Raw genomic sequence first — 20860 nt, 5'->3', positions numbered from 1 at the left:
TCCAGCAGCTCCAGAAAATCCTACTCCCGCTGAACCTAATCCTGTGGATATCGTAGAGAGGGCTATGGCTGCCATCGAAGAACCTGCGAGTACCACATCAACCCGCAGAAGCCGGCGTGCTGGTCAACTGTGAGGGAATATTTCATATTCCCTCAGAGGGGGCAAGTGTGGTAATCTACACCCAAGTTTATGTATCCTTATCCCTGTTCACATTCTTATACTCTCTGGCTGAGTCAGACCTCCACTTGTAACCGCCACCATACTCCATCCTGCTGTGTTGAGGGCTAGTTGATTGTTGCAGGCCAAAGAGTGAATACGCTTCCTCCCGTCTGCACTTGGTTAGATACAAGCCTATAAGTCTAGGCTGGCGGTATCTATATTTCCCACGTGTTCAAGTACGTCGTTTCTTACCTAACTAAGAAACAGGACGTCTGAGCCTTTAATATATATATCATAATAAATATATCCTATAATAATAATAATCCCATTAATCTGCCTATTTCTAACCAGTTTTATATGTTTAATAAATGTGTATTTTTTAGAAATACTTTGTTAGATTATTGATTATTAAATTGTATCGGAGCTACTCTATACTCGTATTCGCAGTCTGTCTGTACGTCCCCTCATACGTCAATAAAGAGAAATAGTACAGTTAGTGATATCAAACAAGCAATCAATAGAAATAGTTTGATCATGGATGACATTAATATAGACATAAATAAAGTAATTACAGTTGAAACAAATGACAAAATTAAAAATGTTGATAAAGGAAAAAGTTTAATTATTGAGGACAAAAATAAAATAAAAGATCCTTTCCCTATAGTTGTTGATAATATTCAAAAAACACAAGATATTGAAAACAGAAAGAGTAAAGACATTGATGAAACAATTATCCTAAGTGAAACTAAACCAAATGTATCACAAGTAAAGAAAAGTAGAAGTAGTGCTCTTATTGACAAACTCTTTAGAAGTGACAAACAAGATAAACATGAGGAGAAAAGAAACAGCATTGTCAGTGATGATGGAAATAATGCTGACAATTCAACCTTTAACACTGAAAATAATGCACACACAGAGAAAAGAAACAGTACAATCGAAAGGCCTAAAAGGGATGCTGAAGTCATTTCTGAAAGACTTCATTGAACTTTTCTTTTTACTTTTTCTTGGCTTTTTAATTATTAAATCTCAGGATTGGAGGGGACTTTGAACTATACTTACTAGTACTGGGGGACCTACATGCTTTTTTTTTATTGAGATGGGGGGAAGGTGGGTTAATTCAACTTTGTGGGAGAGTTAAAATGATGCTCGAAGCACGACAACATTTCTTTTTAATCCCCTTTAAATTCCCTAAATTGTAAATCAATTTATTGTTTAAGGTCTTATATATCAAGATCCCTGTTAATTACTTCACACTATTTAAAATATAATATATTTTAATTTTAATTGAAAAACAAAAATATGCAGCATCCTTAATTGACAGGATAAAAACAAACAGCATGAGTGACCCAGTCTCAGGAGCAGAGGTCAAAGAAAGCACAAGGAAATACATTTCAATGTTACTAAACAGAGTTCCCAAAATTTTCTTTGACATTTCCTAGAAATGAGTAACATTGCAAACTGCACATTTTTTTATAAATCTTTTAAAATTTTCAGTACAAAGCAGCAAGCTTTCACAAAAAAACTAAATTAACAATAAAATGTAATCATAAATTTGCTTTCCTGGGAGCTTTGTTAAAAGTTTTTTTTAATTCAAGGTCAATTTGTAAGCAGGAATGTAGTTTTATGAATGACATTTAAGAAAGGAATTTAAAAATTGAGCATTTTTACACATAAACAAAAGTAATTATTTCTGAAGAAAATACTAATTGTATATAATATACAGAATTTAAAAAGAAAATTTTAATGAAATAATTGTTTGAAATGTAAATAGAAGCAAGCTATCTAAGCCAGTTGAGACAGATTTAGACCAATTATCACATGATGCAATGAGCATAACAAGTGACAGTAGTCATGATGAAAGCAGTGCTGCTGCCAAGCATGGGGAAAAGAATGTTATCAAGAAACTAATGGGATATGGCAAGAAGATGTTTACACCTAAATTGTCCAAAAAGAGAAAATCTGACTCATTTGATGAAAGAATGTCAATAGATTCCGATATTGATGAAATTACATTCAGCAATAGAAATAGTAAAGATTTTGATTTGTTATTTAAATCTATTGATAAAGATGACCATCCCACTGAGCATATTTATGAAGATGTTTATGAAAAGATTTATGCAGAAGAATATATGACTAAGAAAGAACCAACTAAAGACAAATCTGATAGCAAAAGTGTTAAAACAACTATTAATGACATAAATGATGTCAAAGAAGAAAAAACTGTCAAGGCTAAAAGTTCTGAACCAGACACAGAGATTCTAGAATCAAAACCTTTAATGGAACAACACAAACCTCAAACTATAAACAATCCGGCAGCTGCAATTAAAAATATTCCAAAGGCAGACAAAGTACAGGAAAATAAATCTGAAAAAGAAAATATTGTTGAAGTAGAGAAAGAACTTCCTAAAGAATTTGAAACTCCTTCAGAATCAGGAACAAAACCTGATACTTTTAAGAAAGGTTTTATGAATGCTTTTAAATCATTGACAAAGAAAGCAGAAACTGAGAAAGAACCAAAGCCTGATAACAACAAAAGTAATGAAAAGGAAATAAAAGAAGAGGCCAAAGATGATTTTAAAAACACAATAACCTTAAAAGATGAGAAGAAAATTGATAATGAGAGTAAAGAAAAAGTGACAATGGATAAATCAGCCACCAAAACAAATATTCTAAATGATGTTCCAAAGGATGTTAAGATTAGTCAGGTAAAAGTTGAACCTCCACCTTCAATGACAACCAACACATCTGCAGATTCACCTGATAAAAACAAACCTACAGTAAAAAAGTCTCCATTGAATCCAAATACTACATCACAACAATCATCAACATTAAACACACTGAGTTTAGCACCTACAAAATCACTAGTAAAAGACTCAACACCTCCACCAAGTTTATCTGCAAAATCAGCTCATCCTTCAGTTAATGAGAAGCCTCCTTTACCTAAGACTGTATCAAATGCTTCATCAACCAAAGCAAATTCCTCAACACTAGTACCTCCTCAATCAAAATTAGCTGCACAAATGCGACCAGCTGAACAATCTGTTGCAGCAAATAAATTATCAATAAATTCTCCCACAGAAAAATCATTATCAGCCAACAATGCATCATTAAAATCACCTATAGAAAATCCATCCGTTGCAAGCAAGCCACCACTAAGTCCATCAGTTGAGAAATCATCATCAATGACCCGAGTAAGAGGTTCGTTTGTACTCTCAAGAGATATGTCAATGCCAGAGGTGACAGTAGCTGGTGAAAATGAGGATGAGGTCACTATTTTCAAGGTAGATACTAAACAATTCTATCTTGTTGTGGGGCTACTCTACAAGTCTTTAAACAAAGTCAGTAAGTCAGTCATGATTTACTATCTATAGTTATATGAGAAGTAATAAACAGAATAGATTAAATCATATTTATAATATTTATAACTTTTCTTGTTAGCCTTTTACATTTATAAAAGTTTAACGTCTATTATTTGTAAACAAAAGTTTAAGAGAAAGAGAAAATTGACAATATTTTCTACAAATTTGAAGCTCTTTTTAGCGCCTATAAAAAATGTTGGCCAATACACAGACTAAATTACCAATGGCAGGCCAGTATACATTTCAACTAACCAATGGTAGGCCAGAGGTGAATTCTTAAAAAAAAAAATTTTGCCTCACTAAAATTTTAGTGAGGCAAAATTATCCCCTCAAATTTTTAGCGAGCCTCACTGATTCCAGTGAGGCAAACTGATTTTAGTGAGGCAAATTTGTTTTAATGATTCACCTCAGTATGACGTCATAAAAAAAAGCTTTACAAATTTAGGCGGAAGAGGCCAATTTCAACAAAGGCGACCTGTTTTCTCAAGTAAAAACTTCTGTGGGATTCATTCAGAAATCTAAATCAAGAAGTGACATGCTGTAAGTAAAATTTTAGAATAGTGAATCCAGTCTTTAACTAAAGAATGTCAGTAAGTATATTCAACTGTCCGTCAGTTAATATTAAATTGTATGCCTTCTTTATTAACCAACTAACTGAAATAAAAAAATTTGATGCTGTGAGTATTGGTGCAAAAAATGGGGACATGATTCCAGTGACGTCATATTTTTCTTTCCCGAAAAAGGGAAGGGGGGAAGAAAATCTCTTTAAAAGAGATGGGGAAAACCCCCTTTTCTCCCATCTCTTTTTTTCTTCCCCCCTTCCCTTTTTCGGGAAAGAAAAATATGACGTCACTGGAATCATGTCCCCATTTTTTGACACACAGAAAACTGTCCCGAATTTGTATTAATTTTGAGGAACAAGACTCCAGTTACGTCATATTTTTCCTTCCCGAAAAAGGGAAAGGGGAAAGAAAAAAAAGGGAAGGGGGGAAGAAAAAAGAGATGGGAGAAAAGGGGGTTTTCCCCATCTCTTTTGAAGAGACTTTCTTCCCCCCTTCCCTTTTTCGGGAAAGAAAAATATGACGTCACTGGAATCATGTCCCCATTTTTTGCACCAATACTCACAGCATCAAATTTTTTTATTTCAGTTAGTTGGTTAATAAAGAAGTCAGAAACACTTGAAAGGTCTGGTTCAAAAGCAAAGCTTGATGACATTATAATGTTATTTGTTCAGGTTACTGAAGTCAGAAACACTTGAAAGGTCTGGTTCAAAAGCAAAGCTTGATGACATCAGCAAACAAGAGGTACAAGATATATAACAATTAAAGTTTTTTTTTCAATGCGTACATTGTTCTTGAAATAGGCCTACATCTATGTTTTTATGTAATTTTCCATTTAATCTTTATTTTGTGATACTATAATTTCTAGTTTTTACTATATTGTAAAAGCCTTAAAGAATTACACCTTAAAATAATTGATATCATATCTGTAGTCGACAAATAATCTATTTTTAGTTGTATTATACACAAATTGCAATAAAACTTATGAAATTAAATTTAATTCAGAGTAAGCCAAAAGAACAGAAAAGTGGTTATCCTCGGAGGACTTCACAAATTATACCAGGTACAATTAGTTTTGTTTAAAATACTGGAATCCTATAAATGTTCAACACTATACTGACGATTCTACTTTTGATAAAATAAATTTTTGGGGGATAATTTTTCTATCTGAAGGATTTATCTTTATCAAAAAAAAAAGAACCGAAACCGTTTAATGGTTAGCTCAGACACACACACAGACAACTTGTTACTTTTACATAAACTTGTAGCTGTGCCACCAGCATCTAGTAGTTCTGTATAAAAAATGAATAATGAAAAGTAGCCAAAATCATCTACATATAGCCTATGTTCCGCTAAAATGGAAAACTCAATTGTTTCAGAAGTTATCAAAATCTGAAGATACATAAAAATACTATTCATAAGATGATCAATAATATTACTTCAGAGAAAGAGGATGATTCGACACCCCCGGTATTGATCCAGAGCCCAGTGATGCAGAGAAAGAAGATGGAGGAGATGAGAGAGAAGCGGGGAATGATGAAGCTGGATGCCATATTTGCACCCATCAGGTAGACTATTGTAGCGGACAGAACTGAAGTGAAGGCTAGCTTCGCCCCGATTAATAATTATTTCCTTGTTAAAATTAGATTTAATTTAATGTTGTATAAAATTTGACTTCATATTCGCCCCCCTAAATGCAAAAGCGGAGGTATCTGCTATTATTATGTTTAACCTGCCCTAACAATGTAATTTACAATTGTAAGACAAGACATTCTCGTCCAACCGTTTAGTTTATACATTTTTGGAGATAATCGTAACCAGGAACATTCTACCGTTTTTTTAAGGTCTGATTCCGTGGACGATATGAAGACAGAGATAAAAATTCGTGGGATGGGAGATGTCAAATTGAAACCACAGGAAATAATTCTTTATTAAATTTACTATTACATGAGGCTGGGTACTTGAGAGAAGGAGCGGAAAAGTTTAATTTTCATCTCCTAAGGAGATTCTTATTCTTATATTTTATACAAGTTGTTTTAAAGTTTTATGTCCATTTTATCAATTGATTTGCTAAGGTCAGGTGATTTGTGCTTTTAATTAATCAATATTCAATATTAATCAATTTCAAACTTAAATTTTTCAATGATAAGATTTCTTATGATTTTCCGGTTGTCAGAAATGAAATCTACGCATCTTGTTTAACTAAATGACATTGGTCCAGTTAAGATTGGGAATTTAAGCTAAATTATTACAGTAAAAAACTATGCCTCTATTGTGTAGTGATTTATTGAAAAGAAATATTTGAATTCAGACTCAAAGAAAAACAGTCGTAGAAAGAAATAAGTTGGATGAAGAACATGAATTAAGAAGAGCAAATTTGAAAGCTATAAGGTAGATATAGTTATTGTTTACTAATAAACATTTGGTTTGTTTCTTAAATAAGTTCACAAAGTGTTAAGTTGTCCCTTTGTAAAAGAAGTAGTATGTCTAATATTGTTTTTCGTTTGAATAGTTTATATTGTTTAATATTAGTTTTAAAATTATGGTTTTCTTAGCCGTCTCACTTTTCATGAAAATTTGAAAGCTGTTTATAGTGCCTAAGGCGCCATACAATTGACCAATGATAGGCCAATACACAGACTAAATTACCATTGGCAGACCATTATACACTTTGATCGACCAATGGTAGGCCAGTAAGACGTCATTTTTATAGACACTAAAATAAGCTTCCAAAACCCTTAAAAAGTAATAATTGTTTACCTTTTTTTAACCTTAATAGTAAATTAGAACCATATCAGTTTAGTGGCTATCAAATTAGACAGACACACAAAGAGTAATCCTGTTTTTTTTATGTGAAAATGATAAATTTTACTTGTAGTATGCCAGATAAACCTGCAAAATTCAAGAAGCCAAAAAAGAAATCTCCTACACCCCCTCCCAAGGAGCCCACTCCGCCCCCTCCCAAGGAATCAACACCACCTCCGCCTAAAAAGCCGACACCTCCGCCAAAAACGCCGACCCCAGAACCGGATCTTATACAGTTTGAAGACCCAGAACCATTATTACCTCTAAGGTTAAACAACTTAAACTTTTCTCATATCAGTTGAAATATTTAGATAAAAATTAAAGCAACGACTGAAAAAGAGACGTCTATATATGCGTAGCATCTCCAAAAATATCCGATTCCGTCACTGACAGACTGACTGACTGCCTTCTTCCATCAGAAATGTTGTATACCGCTAAACCCTTAGAAGGCAATTAGAGTATTATAGTGTGTATTAACCCCTTTTATTTTCAATAATATCCTTTTTGAATTCTTTGAATCTTTAAGGAGGTTGAGGGCAATGTAAATTAAATCAATTTATAACCTTTTTTCTCTCCTTCTTTCTCTCTTCTTTTATAAATATGATATTTATGTTTTACATTCTGTGATAAGTCATAAAACCAACTACGACTCTATGACCGTTTTCGATTCGACTATAAGAAATTATAATTGCAGATATTCGCCTGTACCTGTTCACAAGCCGCGCATTGGCATTAACGGTATGGACAGATTGGGCAGACTGGTCCTTAGGGCAGCTGTAGAGGCTGGGCTTCAGGTCGTGGCAGGTATGTAAGATACTAGCGGCTACGCCTTTTGGGGCACTTGAGGAGGGGGGGGGGTTGAATCCCGAAACCCGTTTTTTCTATTTTTTTTTTTTTTTAATTTTGGGGGGAAGAATTTTTGGGGCTATTTCTCTAGGGAGGGTGGCGGTAGACACCCCCAAAATAGTTATAAGCCTTCCTGGGTCCTATGAGAATCTAGCCTGTTAAGGAGAACCCGATCGGTTTACTAGTTAGCGAGATCCATCGATACAAATAAACAAACAGACAGACATCGTTATTCTGAAACAACAACTGAAAAAAATCTAAAATAATATTTGAGGGGCAGATGTAAAGGTCGTCAATTCTACTATCCCCCCCCCCCCCTCCATGAAAGCTTAAAATCACGTATAGGTTGCGTGATTTTTTCTCGAGTTAATTTCGTTGTTGGTATAGGCTGGGTATATATAGATAAGTAGATAGTTAGGTTGGTACTGGCACAGTTAGAAAGATTCATTAGTCTTTGGGAGATGAATTTATAATTTTGAATAAGACAAATATCGATAAATAGAGTGTTAGTTTAGACACAACTAGTTCTGAGTCACCCAATAAAGATTTTATGAAAGTACCCAATGTTTTTTGACCAATAAATAATACATAATAATAAACTTTGGGTACAGTATAATTAACATTTCACTGTCTCCTCCCTCCCTGATATTTTCACACACTAATGAAAAATGGAAAAATTAAATTTTCTAAAAATATATACAATATGTCTTCGAAACCTATTAATATCCCTGGATTAAAACTGGTTCTCCGTCATACTGAAAAATCATGTATAGTATCGTATTACAGACAATTTTTCACGAATAGGAAAATAAAATGAATAAATCAATACCAGTTTTGTTAGTCTTAGCCTCCGGCCGCATGGGGCTAAAAAAACTTGTTTTAATCTTTTAATTTTTCATTTTAATATCCGCGGAAAACTGTCTATAATACGATGCGATGTATAACTATTAACAAATTTTTAGTAAATGATCCATTCGTGGCAGTGCATCAGATGGCCGCCTTGGCAAAATTTGAGGCCATAAAATCTCCCTGGCAACCCAAGAGGATTGACCTGAGGGTCACTGAAGGACCACAAGGACAGTTCTATGTAGATGGAAAGGTAAATTTTTCTTGAAGCTTTTTATAGGGCCTATAAAATATGACGTCATACTGGCCTACCATGGTAATTTAGTCTGTTTATTGGCTTATCTTGGTCTTCTGCATTGTATAATGTCATTTAATAGACATTATAAAGAGCTTTATGTTTGTTTTCAAGTGTTAATGAATCTTTTATCAATGATTTTACGGATTTGCCACTCTATATATATCATTATATCCAATGGTGTTGTTTAACTGCAACTTTTCCTATGATATATTTCTGGGAACCATCATTTTCTAGGCTATTAGGAAAGATAGAAGGCTGAAACTTCTTGTCAATATTACAAGTAATATGAAGCATAATTAAGAATTGAACAACCATGTCTAGGGGATTTGACCAAAAAGTAATTTTAGATTATAATAAGATTTTTTCCAAAAAGTATTCAAGTTACAAAAGAAGATATCTTCCTGTTGGTCTAATTATTTCGGTGATTTAAACACATACATATATACGTCTTATTTTTCTTATATATTTCCTAGGAAGTAATAGTGCTACAAAATCTGAATGCTGGTGAGATACCCTGGGAACTATATGGTGTCAACTACGTCGTAGAAACTAATGACAGCCTTAATACTTTTAATGACGGCAGAAACCATTTGAGAACCGTTGAAAAGGTAAAACACAGAGATCTAAATGTTAAGATAATGGCCAATAAATTGATGTACATACCCAATGATAATACACAAAATTACACCTTCTGTAGATTGCAGAAAGTGGTTGAAACGTTTGGATATTCAAGTTTTAAACCAACCAATCAAAATTCTGTAAAAGTTCCCAAAGTTCCTAAGTGAATATGAATAAGAAAACCATATTATAAAAAATTTCGCACTTCAATTTTCTGCTTCTGGGCTGAGTTAATATTCCCGACACCATTGGTTGATTTTCAAAGGCCCAAATGAGAGTCGGTACAAGGTCATTGGAATATGGAAATACGGTTATTTAACCCCTTCCCACTACAGTGTTGTACTTTAATTTATTTTAGAGAGAAGACGAAGATTCTTATGCTGGCGTCCAGGAAAATTCTTTTATATAAATTTTTCTCATGAATTCCAAGGACCTAGAGGGAATAGACATTGTCAGTTTATTCATCCCGTATGATGATTCACAAAATTAACCCTTCTGTAGATTACAATTAGTAGTTAAAACGTTTGGACACTCAACTAAATAAACCAATCAAAATCCAATAAAAAGTTTCCATAGTTTTTAGGCCAACGAATAAGAAAATGTTATCATAACATTGGCCCTTTTTCTTCCTGGATAAATTCACTGGAGTCCTTTTCTTCATAATTCATTTAGAAATATATTTGGGTGAACATGGCCCCTCTTAGGTCTTTTGTAGTTTAACTGAGTTGTATTTGGATCACTGTAAGAAATCTTTATAAAATACTTTTAAAAGATGACATTAAACTTTTAATAGTCATTTAAGCTAAATATTATGCAACTAAATGTAAACTATATAAAAATGTTTGTTGTTTTTTGCATGATGAAGATCAGGTTATGGTAATAATAAGATGATCCCCTCCCATGGGGCTAGAGGGACATGTAGATAAAAAAACAAGTGGTGTGAAGGGGATGGGGGCAGCCATTGGTCCACTCTTCGGTTCTAGGATTGATTTATATTTTGTTACTATACACTTAATGCTCATTTGATGTATCTCCAAATTGTGGCATATTGAATCACATTTGTATTTCATGTTTTTTTTTCAGTAATGCTTTAATGTTTACTTGTAGGGAAGTTTCTATCCTATCAAAGCCTAGTAAAATAAGCAGTAGTCATTTTTGTTGTCTTTATTATGACATAGTTATAAAAAAAAGTATTTCAAACAGAGAGTTATAGTGGCTGGACCTTCACCAGATATTAGATGTACCACTGTAGGTAAAAAAAAACTTTTAAGTAGCGCAGCCACTCTATAACTGTGGCAGACCTTAACAACCCTAAATTTCAGGATTTTAAGGGATAAGATAGTGGTAGATAAATTGATATATATCCCAAAAGATAAGAAAAAAACTGACCTTTCCTGAAGATTGAAATTTTTGGTCGAAAATTTTAGAAACTGCCATTTTGTACCAACCAATCAATATTTTATATAATTACCCTTTATTTTTAAATCCAATTAAAAAAGGAACGAGCATAAAAAATTTGGTTACCTTGTAAATATACTAGAATACTAACTATAAAAGTATTTTGTACACAGTATATATTTAATAGCTTATTTATAAACGCCAGTTTAAATGAAAGTTTGGAATGTTTTATCACAATTATAGAGATGCAACGCCTTTCCCTAATAATGTTTTTTTCTGTTTAGGTGTAGACACAGACAGATTTAGCAGAAAAATTTTCACACATTCTCCAGGTTTTTACACTCTTTTAATACGAGACTCGACAAAGTGGCTGAAAAAATTAGCCGTGTGACGTCAATAGATCCATCTCTTTTTAAAGGGTTTTCTTTCCCACTTCTCCTCTCATCTCTCCCTTTTATGACGTCACACGGCTAATTTTTTCTGCCACTTTGTCAAGTATCTTTTACTACATCCTTAAAATGAAATCTTTATAATAAAGTAACATGATGCCTATGTGTCTGGTACCGATGAACGTTAAGGTTCTCCTTTTTATGTAACTTCTTGTAGGTCCTTGTAGGTTTATAACTATTTTGGGAAAAGGTACCGCCACCCTTGAAATAAGTATGGTCTCAAGAAAAAATTCCCGCCTCCATAAAAATCTGGGAGGGTTGACTTCAACCAACCCACCTTAGGTCATCATAGAGGCCTCTTGGGGCATAGTCGTTTGTGTTTATTAATCTATAGCTTTTTGGTCTAAAAAACTAAAAAAAATTAAGAAAATTTCATGTAAAAGTATGAGTGTACAAATATTGCAACTTTGTTACTACTTATTTTAAGTTTTCTTTTGCAATTCAGTCACATTTTAGACATATTTCCTATGAACAATTAATCCAAAAGTGTAAACTCAACAAATTTACAGGTCATGTGTCTGCTCTTCTTGTAGTTTTAAAGGTAAATATTTTTTAGATCTTTGAAGCGAAGCTGCTCTACAAGTTATTGATATGAGTTTAAAGGTTTGCTCTTGTGTGGTTAAGAAAAGGACGTTCTTGGTTGTTTTTTGGTGGGATGGGGCCCGGGATGTGGAAGGAGTGAAATAAATCTATAAGTGTAGATGTATAATCCAAACAACTACCTGCCCCAATTTGCAGTGACCCTTTTTGTCTGTGGCACATTGCTTTTTGTTCTTTTGGTAATGTTTGTTTTTCCTTTGCTATAAGCTGATTTCAAAGAACCAATAAAAAATCGGGACAGAAGTCCTGCATTGAGGGAAAGTTATAAATAGATGATGCCCTCTTTATTCTTTTACTTTAATAAGAGAGGTGGTAGTTTTAAGGGAGGGGGAGGGGGTTACATTTATATGACACTCCAAAGACATACAATCATAAAACAGACTTTAAAACTTTCTTGATTTTCCCATTACTTTTCTTTGAAAGCTGCCTATGGATGATGTCATCCTTGGATAATACAATATTTTTTTAGTTGTTAGATGCAAAATTCGGAGTTCAAATGTGTTCCTATACGCTTCTTAAGGTGAGACTTTTCACATATTTACATTCTTTTGATTTTTAATTATAAAATAGCTAACAATTTTCCAGGGCTCGGCAGCCGCCTGTAAGTCTCAGGGTAGTCAACCTTGTGCTTTAATTTCAAATATCAAAGCCTGACCCAAATATGGCAAAAATTATAATAATAAAGCATCTTAAAGGGTTCAAATTTGAGGCTTAGTAACGGCTGACGCGGGGCTGCCAAGCCTTGCAAATTTAGTTAGTTATAGTAGATTTTATACAAAGTATGGCGTGGATAGGACTTTTCCCCAAAGGTTCACTTAGACCTTCGGCTTCTATAGGTCATTATATAAAGTAGGAAAACTTTTGTTTGTCTGTAGCGTAATATTTTGATAAATGCTGAACTAAGTGAATTCTTCATTTTATGGATGCTTTGCATTGTTCCTGGGGTTGTTTTAGGCTTTTTAAAAAATTGTAAGCAACAGTCTCAAAGTAATTTAATCAATTGTAATTGTTCTTTTTAGGCTGTGATGAATTCCTCTGGGGAAATAAAATGTCAAAGTTTGGGTCCTAAAACACACACAAGGTGAAATAATATAAATTTTGTTAGACACGAAAAATTTGATCGAATTTTTTACCCTTTATAATGGAATAGAATTATGTTTAAGATGTACATATATTTTGCAACAAATTTTAAAAATTCATGTAACTTTGACTTTAAGCAGGCGTTTAACAGAATGGATATTATATTTAAAAAAGGGGGGGGGGGCAGAGAGGAATTGTATTTAAACGTTAGTTATATTAAAATAAACTTAAAAAAAATAGTGAGTTGGTTTTAGGGCAATTCATTTCGATATGGAGGAGGTTTAGTGTAAAGTGTAGCTAAACCTGTCAGCTGTTAACGAGATCTTTTAGTTCAAAAAGACAGGCATACCAACAAACAGCCATGACATTCTAGTACAATGTTTATTTGCATTATTAATAGTTTGTATTTTAAAGTTATATTCTTTTACATAAAATTTATATTTAGAGTTGTGAAATGGGACTTTAAAGAGACATTAGTACCCGTAGACATGCCGGATTTAGAAGATGGCGTTTTTAGAGTCATGCCTGAAATGTAAGTTTACTAGAGGAAAGAGTCATCTAAAAAATTGTATCTTGTTTGACGCTTTTAATGGTGCCTATAAAAAAAATACGTCTTACTAGCCTACCACCACTGGACAATTAAAATGTATACTGGCCCGCTATTGGTAATTTCGTCTGTGTATTAACCTATGATTGGTCATTTGTATTGTATGACATAATTTTTGTACAGGCACTATAAACTGCTTCTCTTGCTTTGATTACTGCAGTTACTCCATAACTAGTTTATTCATCTAAATACATTCTTCCTATTTAGTTACAAATTAGGTATTATTTGGAAAATATTAACCATTAAAAATTGTTTATTTTATTATCCAGTTAAAAGTTTTTTTCCTATAGGGCTTTCTTTTGGAGTTTTTTTGCTTTTGCTTTCTAAAGTATAATAAATTCCAAAATGTAGATTAAAGTTAAACTTTTCTGTGTTATGGACTGTCTGTTAAAATTGTTCTAGCGATTTCAAACAATGTTATAAGCAAAGTTTAACTATAATCAAGCCTAAAAAAGTAGGTACATCCAAATTAGGCATCTTGCATTAAGACGATTTTGTTATAGACTTTTGAATATTGATAATAAGCAGGACCTTTTAGTATTTACTTCGCTTTTATTGATGATCCTTGTTTAGAGTAAAACACTAACAGGGGAAGGGATTAAATGACTGTACAAGGACCTTTTGCGGACTCTCAATGGGGTTTTTGAAAATAAATCAATAGCTTCGGAAATATAAACACAGCCAAGTAGCAGAAAACAATTTGCTAGCAGACGAAAAGGGACTTGGAAAAAGGGGGCAGGTAGTTATCTATATATACATCTGTATTATAGATCTGTTGTTTTTAGGAAGGGCAAACTGTCAGGCATAAGCATCTATGCTCCAGTACCTGAAGTATCTATGTTGGATCTTACCATCAGACTAAATCAAGATTCTCCAGATATCTATGAGTGAGTTCATAAATATATAATTCAAAGTAGAACGATGTCTGTCTGTCTGTTTGTTTGTCTGTCTGTTTGTTTGTCTGTCTGTTTGTCTGTCTGTTTGTCTGTCTGTATGTCTGTCTGTTTGTCTGTCTGTTTGTTTGTCTGTCTGTCTGTCTGTTTGTTTGTCTGTCTGTTTGTCTGTCTGTTTGTCTGTCTGTTTGTCTGTCTGTTTGTCTGTCTGTTTGTCTGTCTGTTTGTCTGTCTGTTTGTCTGTCTGTTTGTCTGTCTGTTTGTCTGTCTGTATGTCTGTCTGTTTGTCTGTCTGTTTGTTTGTCTGTCTGTCTGTCTGTCTGTTTGTTTGTCTGTCTGTTTGTCTGTCTGTTTGTCTGTCTGTTTGTCTGTCTGTTTGTCTGTCTGTATGTCTGTCTGTCTGTTTGTTTGTCTGTCTGTTTGTTTGTAGCAAAGGATCTGCTTTACAGGGTAGCTTCTCATAGGTTCCGGGAAGGTTTATAACTATTTTCTTGGGAGGGTGGAACACCCCCAACCCCCCCCCCTCAAAACAAATTTTTTCTTAATAAAATTAAAATTAAAATAGTCGACAATCCCCCCCCAAAAAAAAAAAAATATTTTTCTTTTAAATCTAAAATACGAAAAATTGGTTTGATTAAACCTCTTGGGGCAAAGCTCCTAGAGGCTGGGGGCGAAGCCGCTAGTTATATAAAAATAGCAGGATATCTGTGTATGTATCTTAGGATGGGTCGATTTTGGACATTTTTATCTAAGATCTAAGCGGAAATTGCACTTGATTTATATAAGTATAATACACATTTGGATGATTTAAAGTCTAAACACACGTACAATTGTATAGCTATTTGTGATTGGGAGTTAAAAATTTATTGAATCAGAACTATGGCTTTATGGTGCTCCCTGAAAAGGCCTTGAGGAGTAGAATTAGGAACATTTGTAATTTTAAAAATCTCGTTCCTAGCTTTAGAAATGACTAAAAAAACATTAGGGTTTATTAAGAATTGTCCAATTTGTAGAGGTTTTTTGAGATTTTGTCAGGCTAGGAACGAGATATTCTTAAAAATGACTTCTCTCTATCACCACACCAGAAGGGCCTCTAGAGACCTTAGGGACAGATAAATCATCTAATGGTTAGATATCCATTACCAAATTATAAAAAAAAGTTACAGCAATCCTTTTTACAACAACATGCTGAAATGATGCATTTAGATGTTTGACACATAGTGCCGGTTGAGAACTAACAACCCCACCCCAGTATTTCTTCAATTTTTTTTTCCTGACGTGTAACCCTTATGAGGGGCCCTACCAAGTACCCAACATAACCTAACCTAACCTGACCTTAAGTAATAGAAAAGTAAAAATTATTTCCCTTTTTTCAATTAGTTATGGTAAGGGTAAGGGGGATTAGTTATAAATTCTCAGTATTTTGTGTGATAGCACCAAACATTATTTTTAAATATTAATATATTTTGTAGGGAAGTATGTAGAGAGATGAGATATAGATCTGAGGGTTCACATAGAAATTATATCAAGTATATTCAAAAGCAGAAATGCGAAGCTAGGTAAATTACAATTTAATCCATATTGTTTGCAAAGATGTTTTATTTAATCATGTAAGTTCATTAGAAACAGTTGTTAACATTGATAAATAGTTGAAAATGTTATTCACATCAAAAACATTGCTAAAAATTCACATTGACAAAAAATCACGTATACTATCATATTAAAAAAATTTCAACAAACAACATAAAAAATATTTGAATTGATCACTGTTTTATTGGCTCTGGCTTTCGGCCCCTCAGGGCCAATTAAACACCACTTGATTTAGTATTTTTTAAGCCTTTGTAAATAAAAAAAAACTACGAAGTTTATTTTATTGGACCTAATAATAATTGTTTAGAAGCAAAGCTTACCTGCATTTATCTATATTATTAGTGCGAGTAGTATGTATGCCGGCAGCAACGAAATATTTGTATTTGATGCCAAATCTGGGAAACAGGTAACAATTTAACCAAAGAGGCAAAAGCTGATTTACTAGACAAAACAAGGAAGACATTTACTACATCCAATAGTAGCAAAGCACCTGCATGTAAAACTAAGACCGGTAAAGCAAATAAAGCAAAAACTCAGCATTGAAACTCTTTATAATGTCCAAAAAAAGTAAATCATTTTTTAATGGCCGAATTATCATGAATGACGTCATATTATAATAGCCCTTTATTCTAATATGACGTCATATGGGATACTCCAGCTATTTTTTTAAATTCACTCCTTCCTGAACTATTCGGAGATTTGTTATAATACAGATGCTCTATAATCATACGATTCTTCACACTAAATTCACAGGAGTTCATCTTTAATAAAAGCTGTAAAAGTCAAATATTACTTTTATGCATTTCAGATCAGTACCATTAGACTTTTGAACAAAAAGATTTTTAGAGTAGATGTGTAATAATCATATTTTTTTATAATAAATAGTAGAAAAGAAAGACAAATTATTCCCTCAGAAATTTGATTTCCCCTACAGGTTTACAAACAGACAGACAGACCAAGTAGTTTAAAGAGAAGGTGTGAGTTTTTCAATGGACACTTAACAAAACATCAGCCGTCTATCTATATAGTAACTAAGTATATAAAATTTTTCCTTAGAAATCGAAAAAGAATATCAGAGCTTTACCGACAGACAGACGGATTAAGTAAATTATAAAACTGGATGCTTATTGGAATATGAATTTTTACAAGAATAATCAGCCGTCTATCTTCAATAGCAGCAGAGATAATCACATTTCTTTTAAACGCAGCTAAAAGAATTATTGAATCATCATTTTTTCCTTCAAACTGTTTAATTGGTTTTAAAAATAATATTATTATAATTTTTATAAAATTTTCTTAAAAGTATGATGATTAAGATATATATAAGTTTTCCGGAATTTTAATGTTAGGGGGAGATTTGAAATCTGCATCAAATTTTAAGGATTTTTTATAAAATTCGTTTTTTGTATAATTTTTTATCTAAAAGCGGAAATCCATTTTAAGTTAATTAAATTTGACCAAAAGGATAGGAAGATTTTAAACTACCTGCGCTCTAATTGGTTGAATGATGTACGCCATCCAATCAGAGCGCAGATTTTTTAAATCCACCAATCACAGATGCCAGAATTAATTAACTTAAATTGCATTTCCGCTTTTAGATAAAGAATTATAGAAAAAACGAATTTTATAAAAAATCCTCTAAATTTGATGCAGATTTCAAATCTCCCCCTAACTTTAAAATTCCGGAAAACTTATATATCTTAATGATGATGAGTTGCTAACGTAAAACATTTAATTATTTTTGAATATTTTTAGCAAAATAATGGAATATTTTTTTTAAATCAATTGAAAACAATTACAGCAAAACTTTTATGAGAGTTAAAGGTTCGAGTCCACGCAAAAATAATTATAAATTCTTATTTGTGAGGCAAACTCGTTATTCGTGCGCTGAATTTTAACTTCAATTCACATTTCAAAGATAAATTTTTTTAAAATGGTAAAATTAATAGGAAAACTACTGAAAGGGAAATCTATTTTGTTTAAAAGATTTGATCATAGAATGAAAATTAGTTAGTAGGTTACGTCGTTATTTCACAGTATCTTTTCACCTATTCTAGCCCCTGCGGGACAATCATTAACATTTATCTAACCTAGAATAACCTATCAAAAGTTACCTTGAAAATACGACGAAACCCGCTATTTCATTTTCTTTAAAAAAAATAATGATTTAATTGTTATTAGGTGAACAAGAATACAGTAAAACTTATTATCTGGTTCGATCAAGTAAGTTTAAACAATTTTTTCACTTACTCATGGATAATTAATCATATCATAGTTTCATCCAAGGCTTATGGGTCCAGGGAAGGTTTATAACTATTTGGGAGGGGGGGGGGGGCTTCATCCTCTCTAGAGAAATCTCCTATAAAAAAAACCTCCCAAAGTTTTTTTTTACTTTAAAAGTAAAATAAAATTGAAAGTTGAGGGTTCACTAACCTACTCCCCTTACCTCAATTGCCCCGAGAGGCCTCTAGGAGCTTATCAGCTTGTAATAATATACTGGAAGCATTAAAAAATACCTATGCAAAGTTAATAATTAAAATTATTTCTTTTTCAGGAAGCAAGTTTTGCACGACGACAAGTTGACATTATCAAGGAATGCTATAAATATGATTTAAATGCTAATAAATAAATAACAAAATGAAATGTTAGGAACTTTTGCGACATTGCCTCATTTTTATGTTAAATACATGAATCTTAAAAAGTATTTTTAAACAAATTCTTAAAAATTTTCATTTTCAAAACCTCTTTTTCAAGTGTGGAAATTTACTGTATTTTAATTCGTGGAATTGTAATTTTTTAATTCTTGTGATTTTTTAATAGTTTAGATTTTATGTGAACGTTATAAATTTTAATAAATTGATGTAAATTTAGTTATTTTTTGGTAGTGCATCTACTCTTTAATTAGGAGCTAGCTACTACGCCCCCTAGAGGCCTCTAGGTGCACTTGAGGAGGGGGGAGTTTAATTCGATAACCCAATTTTTAGCCATAACGGTTTAGCGAGATCCTTTGTTACAACCACACAAAAACAAACATCATATTACTTTATTATGGCAAACTCAATGTATAACCTACAAATTAATATCATACAAGATTAGATCAAACAGCCATTAGGCTGTTTATTTCACTAGTCCCCAAAGTCAAAATAATGAAGTTTTCTTGTTTGTTGGCTCAAAAACTTTGTGCACTTTTATAGAATATTGATTGGTTGGTTCATTAAGTTAATTATCCAAACGTTTCAACCACAAATTGTGATATACAGAATGGGTAATTTTGTGTATTATCATTGGGTATGTAGTATGTACATCAATTTACCAGCCATTGTCTTATCCTTTTAGTTCCCCGATTAATAGAAAAAGAAAATTTTTTGAAATAGCATTTATTTAATTAATTTAATTTCTAATAATATTTGTAAGTTTTCTTTTCATATAAGCAATCATATCTTCATTGTTAATCATCCAATGAATTCCAGTGACAAGATAGGCTATCCTTATTACTATTTCCATTAGATATTCAGCAACATCACCTTTAATAAAAAAAGAAATGATGCATTATTCAAAATACGCCAAACATTATTTAGACTTATCACATCTAATGAACAATGCATATCTTATGCAGTGTCTGTAGCGACCTATGATATGATAATTATTTAACATCGAACTTGGAAGCTTTTTACAGTGCCTGTAAAAAATACAAATGAATTGAACAATGGCCAATAGATAGACTAAATTACCACTGGCAGGCCAGTAAACATTTAAATTGACCAATGGTAGGCCAGTATGACGTCATTTTTGTAGGCACTAAAAAAACTTCTTGGACTTTTAAGTAAGGAACACAGTAAAAGGGTCGGACTGATTATGACGTAAAAAAAATAGCCAATGAGAGGCCATTATTGACCAATGGTAAAATTTATAGTGGTCTCTCATTGGCTAATTTTGTTTTTTACGTCATAATCAGTCCGACACTTTTACTGTGTTCGTAAGTAATTTAAAAACGTAATAATCTTGATCTTAATGATCTAACGAATAGCAGTACGAGCTGATAAAGTTCTGAGAGCAGAATCATTTAAAGTCCAGTATCCCCCTTCTATCTATAACGTGGCATTTGTGCATTACTGAAAGACCAACATATCCAATGCCTAAAGTAACTTTGCTACTCAACATTATCAGAGAGAGAGAGGGGACAACAGATATATGTATAGTTTCTCCCTCTAGTGTATTACTCTATTGAGGGGACAATGGTCTGTTTACACTTGTTCCTAAAGTTTTATTGTAACGTTTTCTTATTCGTTTGTCTGACATATTTTGGGACTTTAAGTAAATTTTTATTGTTAGGTCATAGTTCAAACGTTTCATCTACTAATTTTAATCTGCAGAAGGGGTAATTCGTGTATCCTTATTGGGGATGTACATCAATTTATTGGCCATTGTCTTATCCCTTGAGATCCCTGTAATAATATAATAACCTGAAGAAGAAATTATAAGAGTGGAACAAACAATTACAAGAGAAATCACAACAATAAACAAAGTCATATTTAGGCTTACACCGATTTTGAAATCTTTAAACTTTTTGGATTTGGATTTGGATTTGATAGTAGGGTTTCTTGTAGTAGTTTCACTTGATTTCGTAATTGGAGATATTGTGTTAGATAAAAGTTGTTTTCTTGACTAAAATTTTACCCTAAGATTTATTGTCCAAATAATTTTAATATGCCTTAAACTTAAGTTAAAATATCAGTCAATATCAGTGCATTG

General features: G+C 32.6%; 1 protein-coding gene across 2 annotated transcripts; it reads left to right on the top strand.

The window, feature by feature from the left end:
- Positions 1 to 1906: 1906 nt before the first annotated feature.
- Positions 1907 to 18978, top strand: LOC145328384 (uncharacterized). Of its 2 annotated transcripts, none has more exons than XM_080172019.1 (23): positions 1907 to 3440; positions 3964 to 4058; positions 4753 to 4822; positions 5084 to 5141; positions 5523 to 5646; positions 5923 to 5991; positions 6386 to 6469; positions 6957 to 7151; positions 7578 to 7687; positions 8692 to 8828; positions 9347 to 9481; positions 9850 to 9882; positions 10695 to 10743; positions 11174 to 11221; positions 11848 to 11879; positions 12408 to 12458; positions 12958 to 13019; positions 13464 to 13550; positions 14411 to 14512; positions 15991 to 16077; positions 16451 to 16514; positions 18290 to 18331; positions 18663 to 18978. In XM_080172019.1, exons 1-23 carry the CDS (start codon positions 1986 to 1988, stop codon positions 18735 to 18737), a joined length of 3264 nt encoding a protein of 1087 aa, XP_080028145.1. In that variant the 5' UTR covers positions 1907 to 1985; the 3' UTR covers positions 18738 to 18978. The 2 variants fall into 2 exon arrangements, with proteins under 2 accessions (XP_080028145.1, XP_080028144.1); XM_080172018.1 differs by having other exon boundaries at positions 1908 to 3440; positions 5923 to 5995; positions 6390 to 6469.
- Positions 18979 to 20860: the final 1882 nt, after the last annotated feature.

This window comes from Acartia tonsa, chromosome 9 (genome assembly GCF_053477335.1).
Source record: "Acartia tonsa isolate MP-2025a chromosome 9, ASM5347733v1, whole genome shotgun sequence".
Classification (NCBI taxonomy): domain Eukaryota; kingdom Metazoa; phylum Arthropoda; class Copepoda; order Calanoida; family Acartiidae; genus Acartia; species Acartia tonsa.
This window is presented reverse-complemented; position numbering and strand designations above follow the sequence as displayed.

Bases quoted from the DNA above. Each gene is read 5' to 3' on its own strand.
- LOC145328384 (XM_080172019.1), top strand. From the start codon at position 1,986: ATGAGCATAACAAGTGACAGTAGTCATGATGAAAGCAGTGCTGCTGCC. The intron at 5,992-6,385 runs ACAGGAAATAAT...AAATATTTGAAT, and splicing joins GGAGATGTCAAATTGAAACC to TCAGACTCAAAGAAAAACAG. The intron at 11,222-11,847 runs GTTTTTACACTC...ACAAATTTACAG, and splicing joins AATTTTCACACATTCTCCAG to GTCATGTGTCTGCTCTTCTT.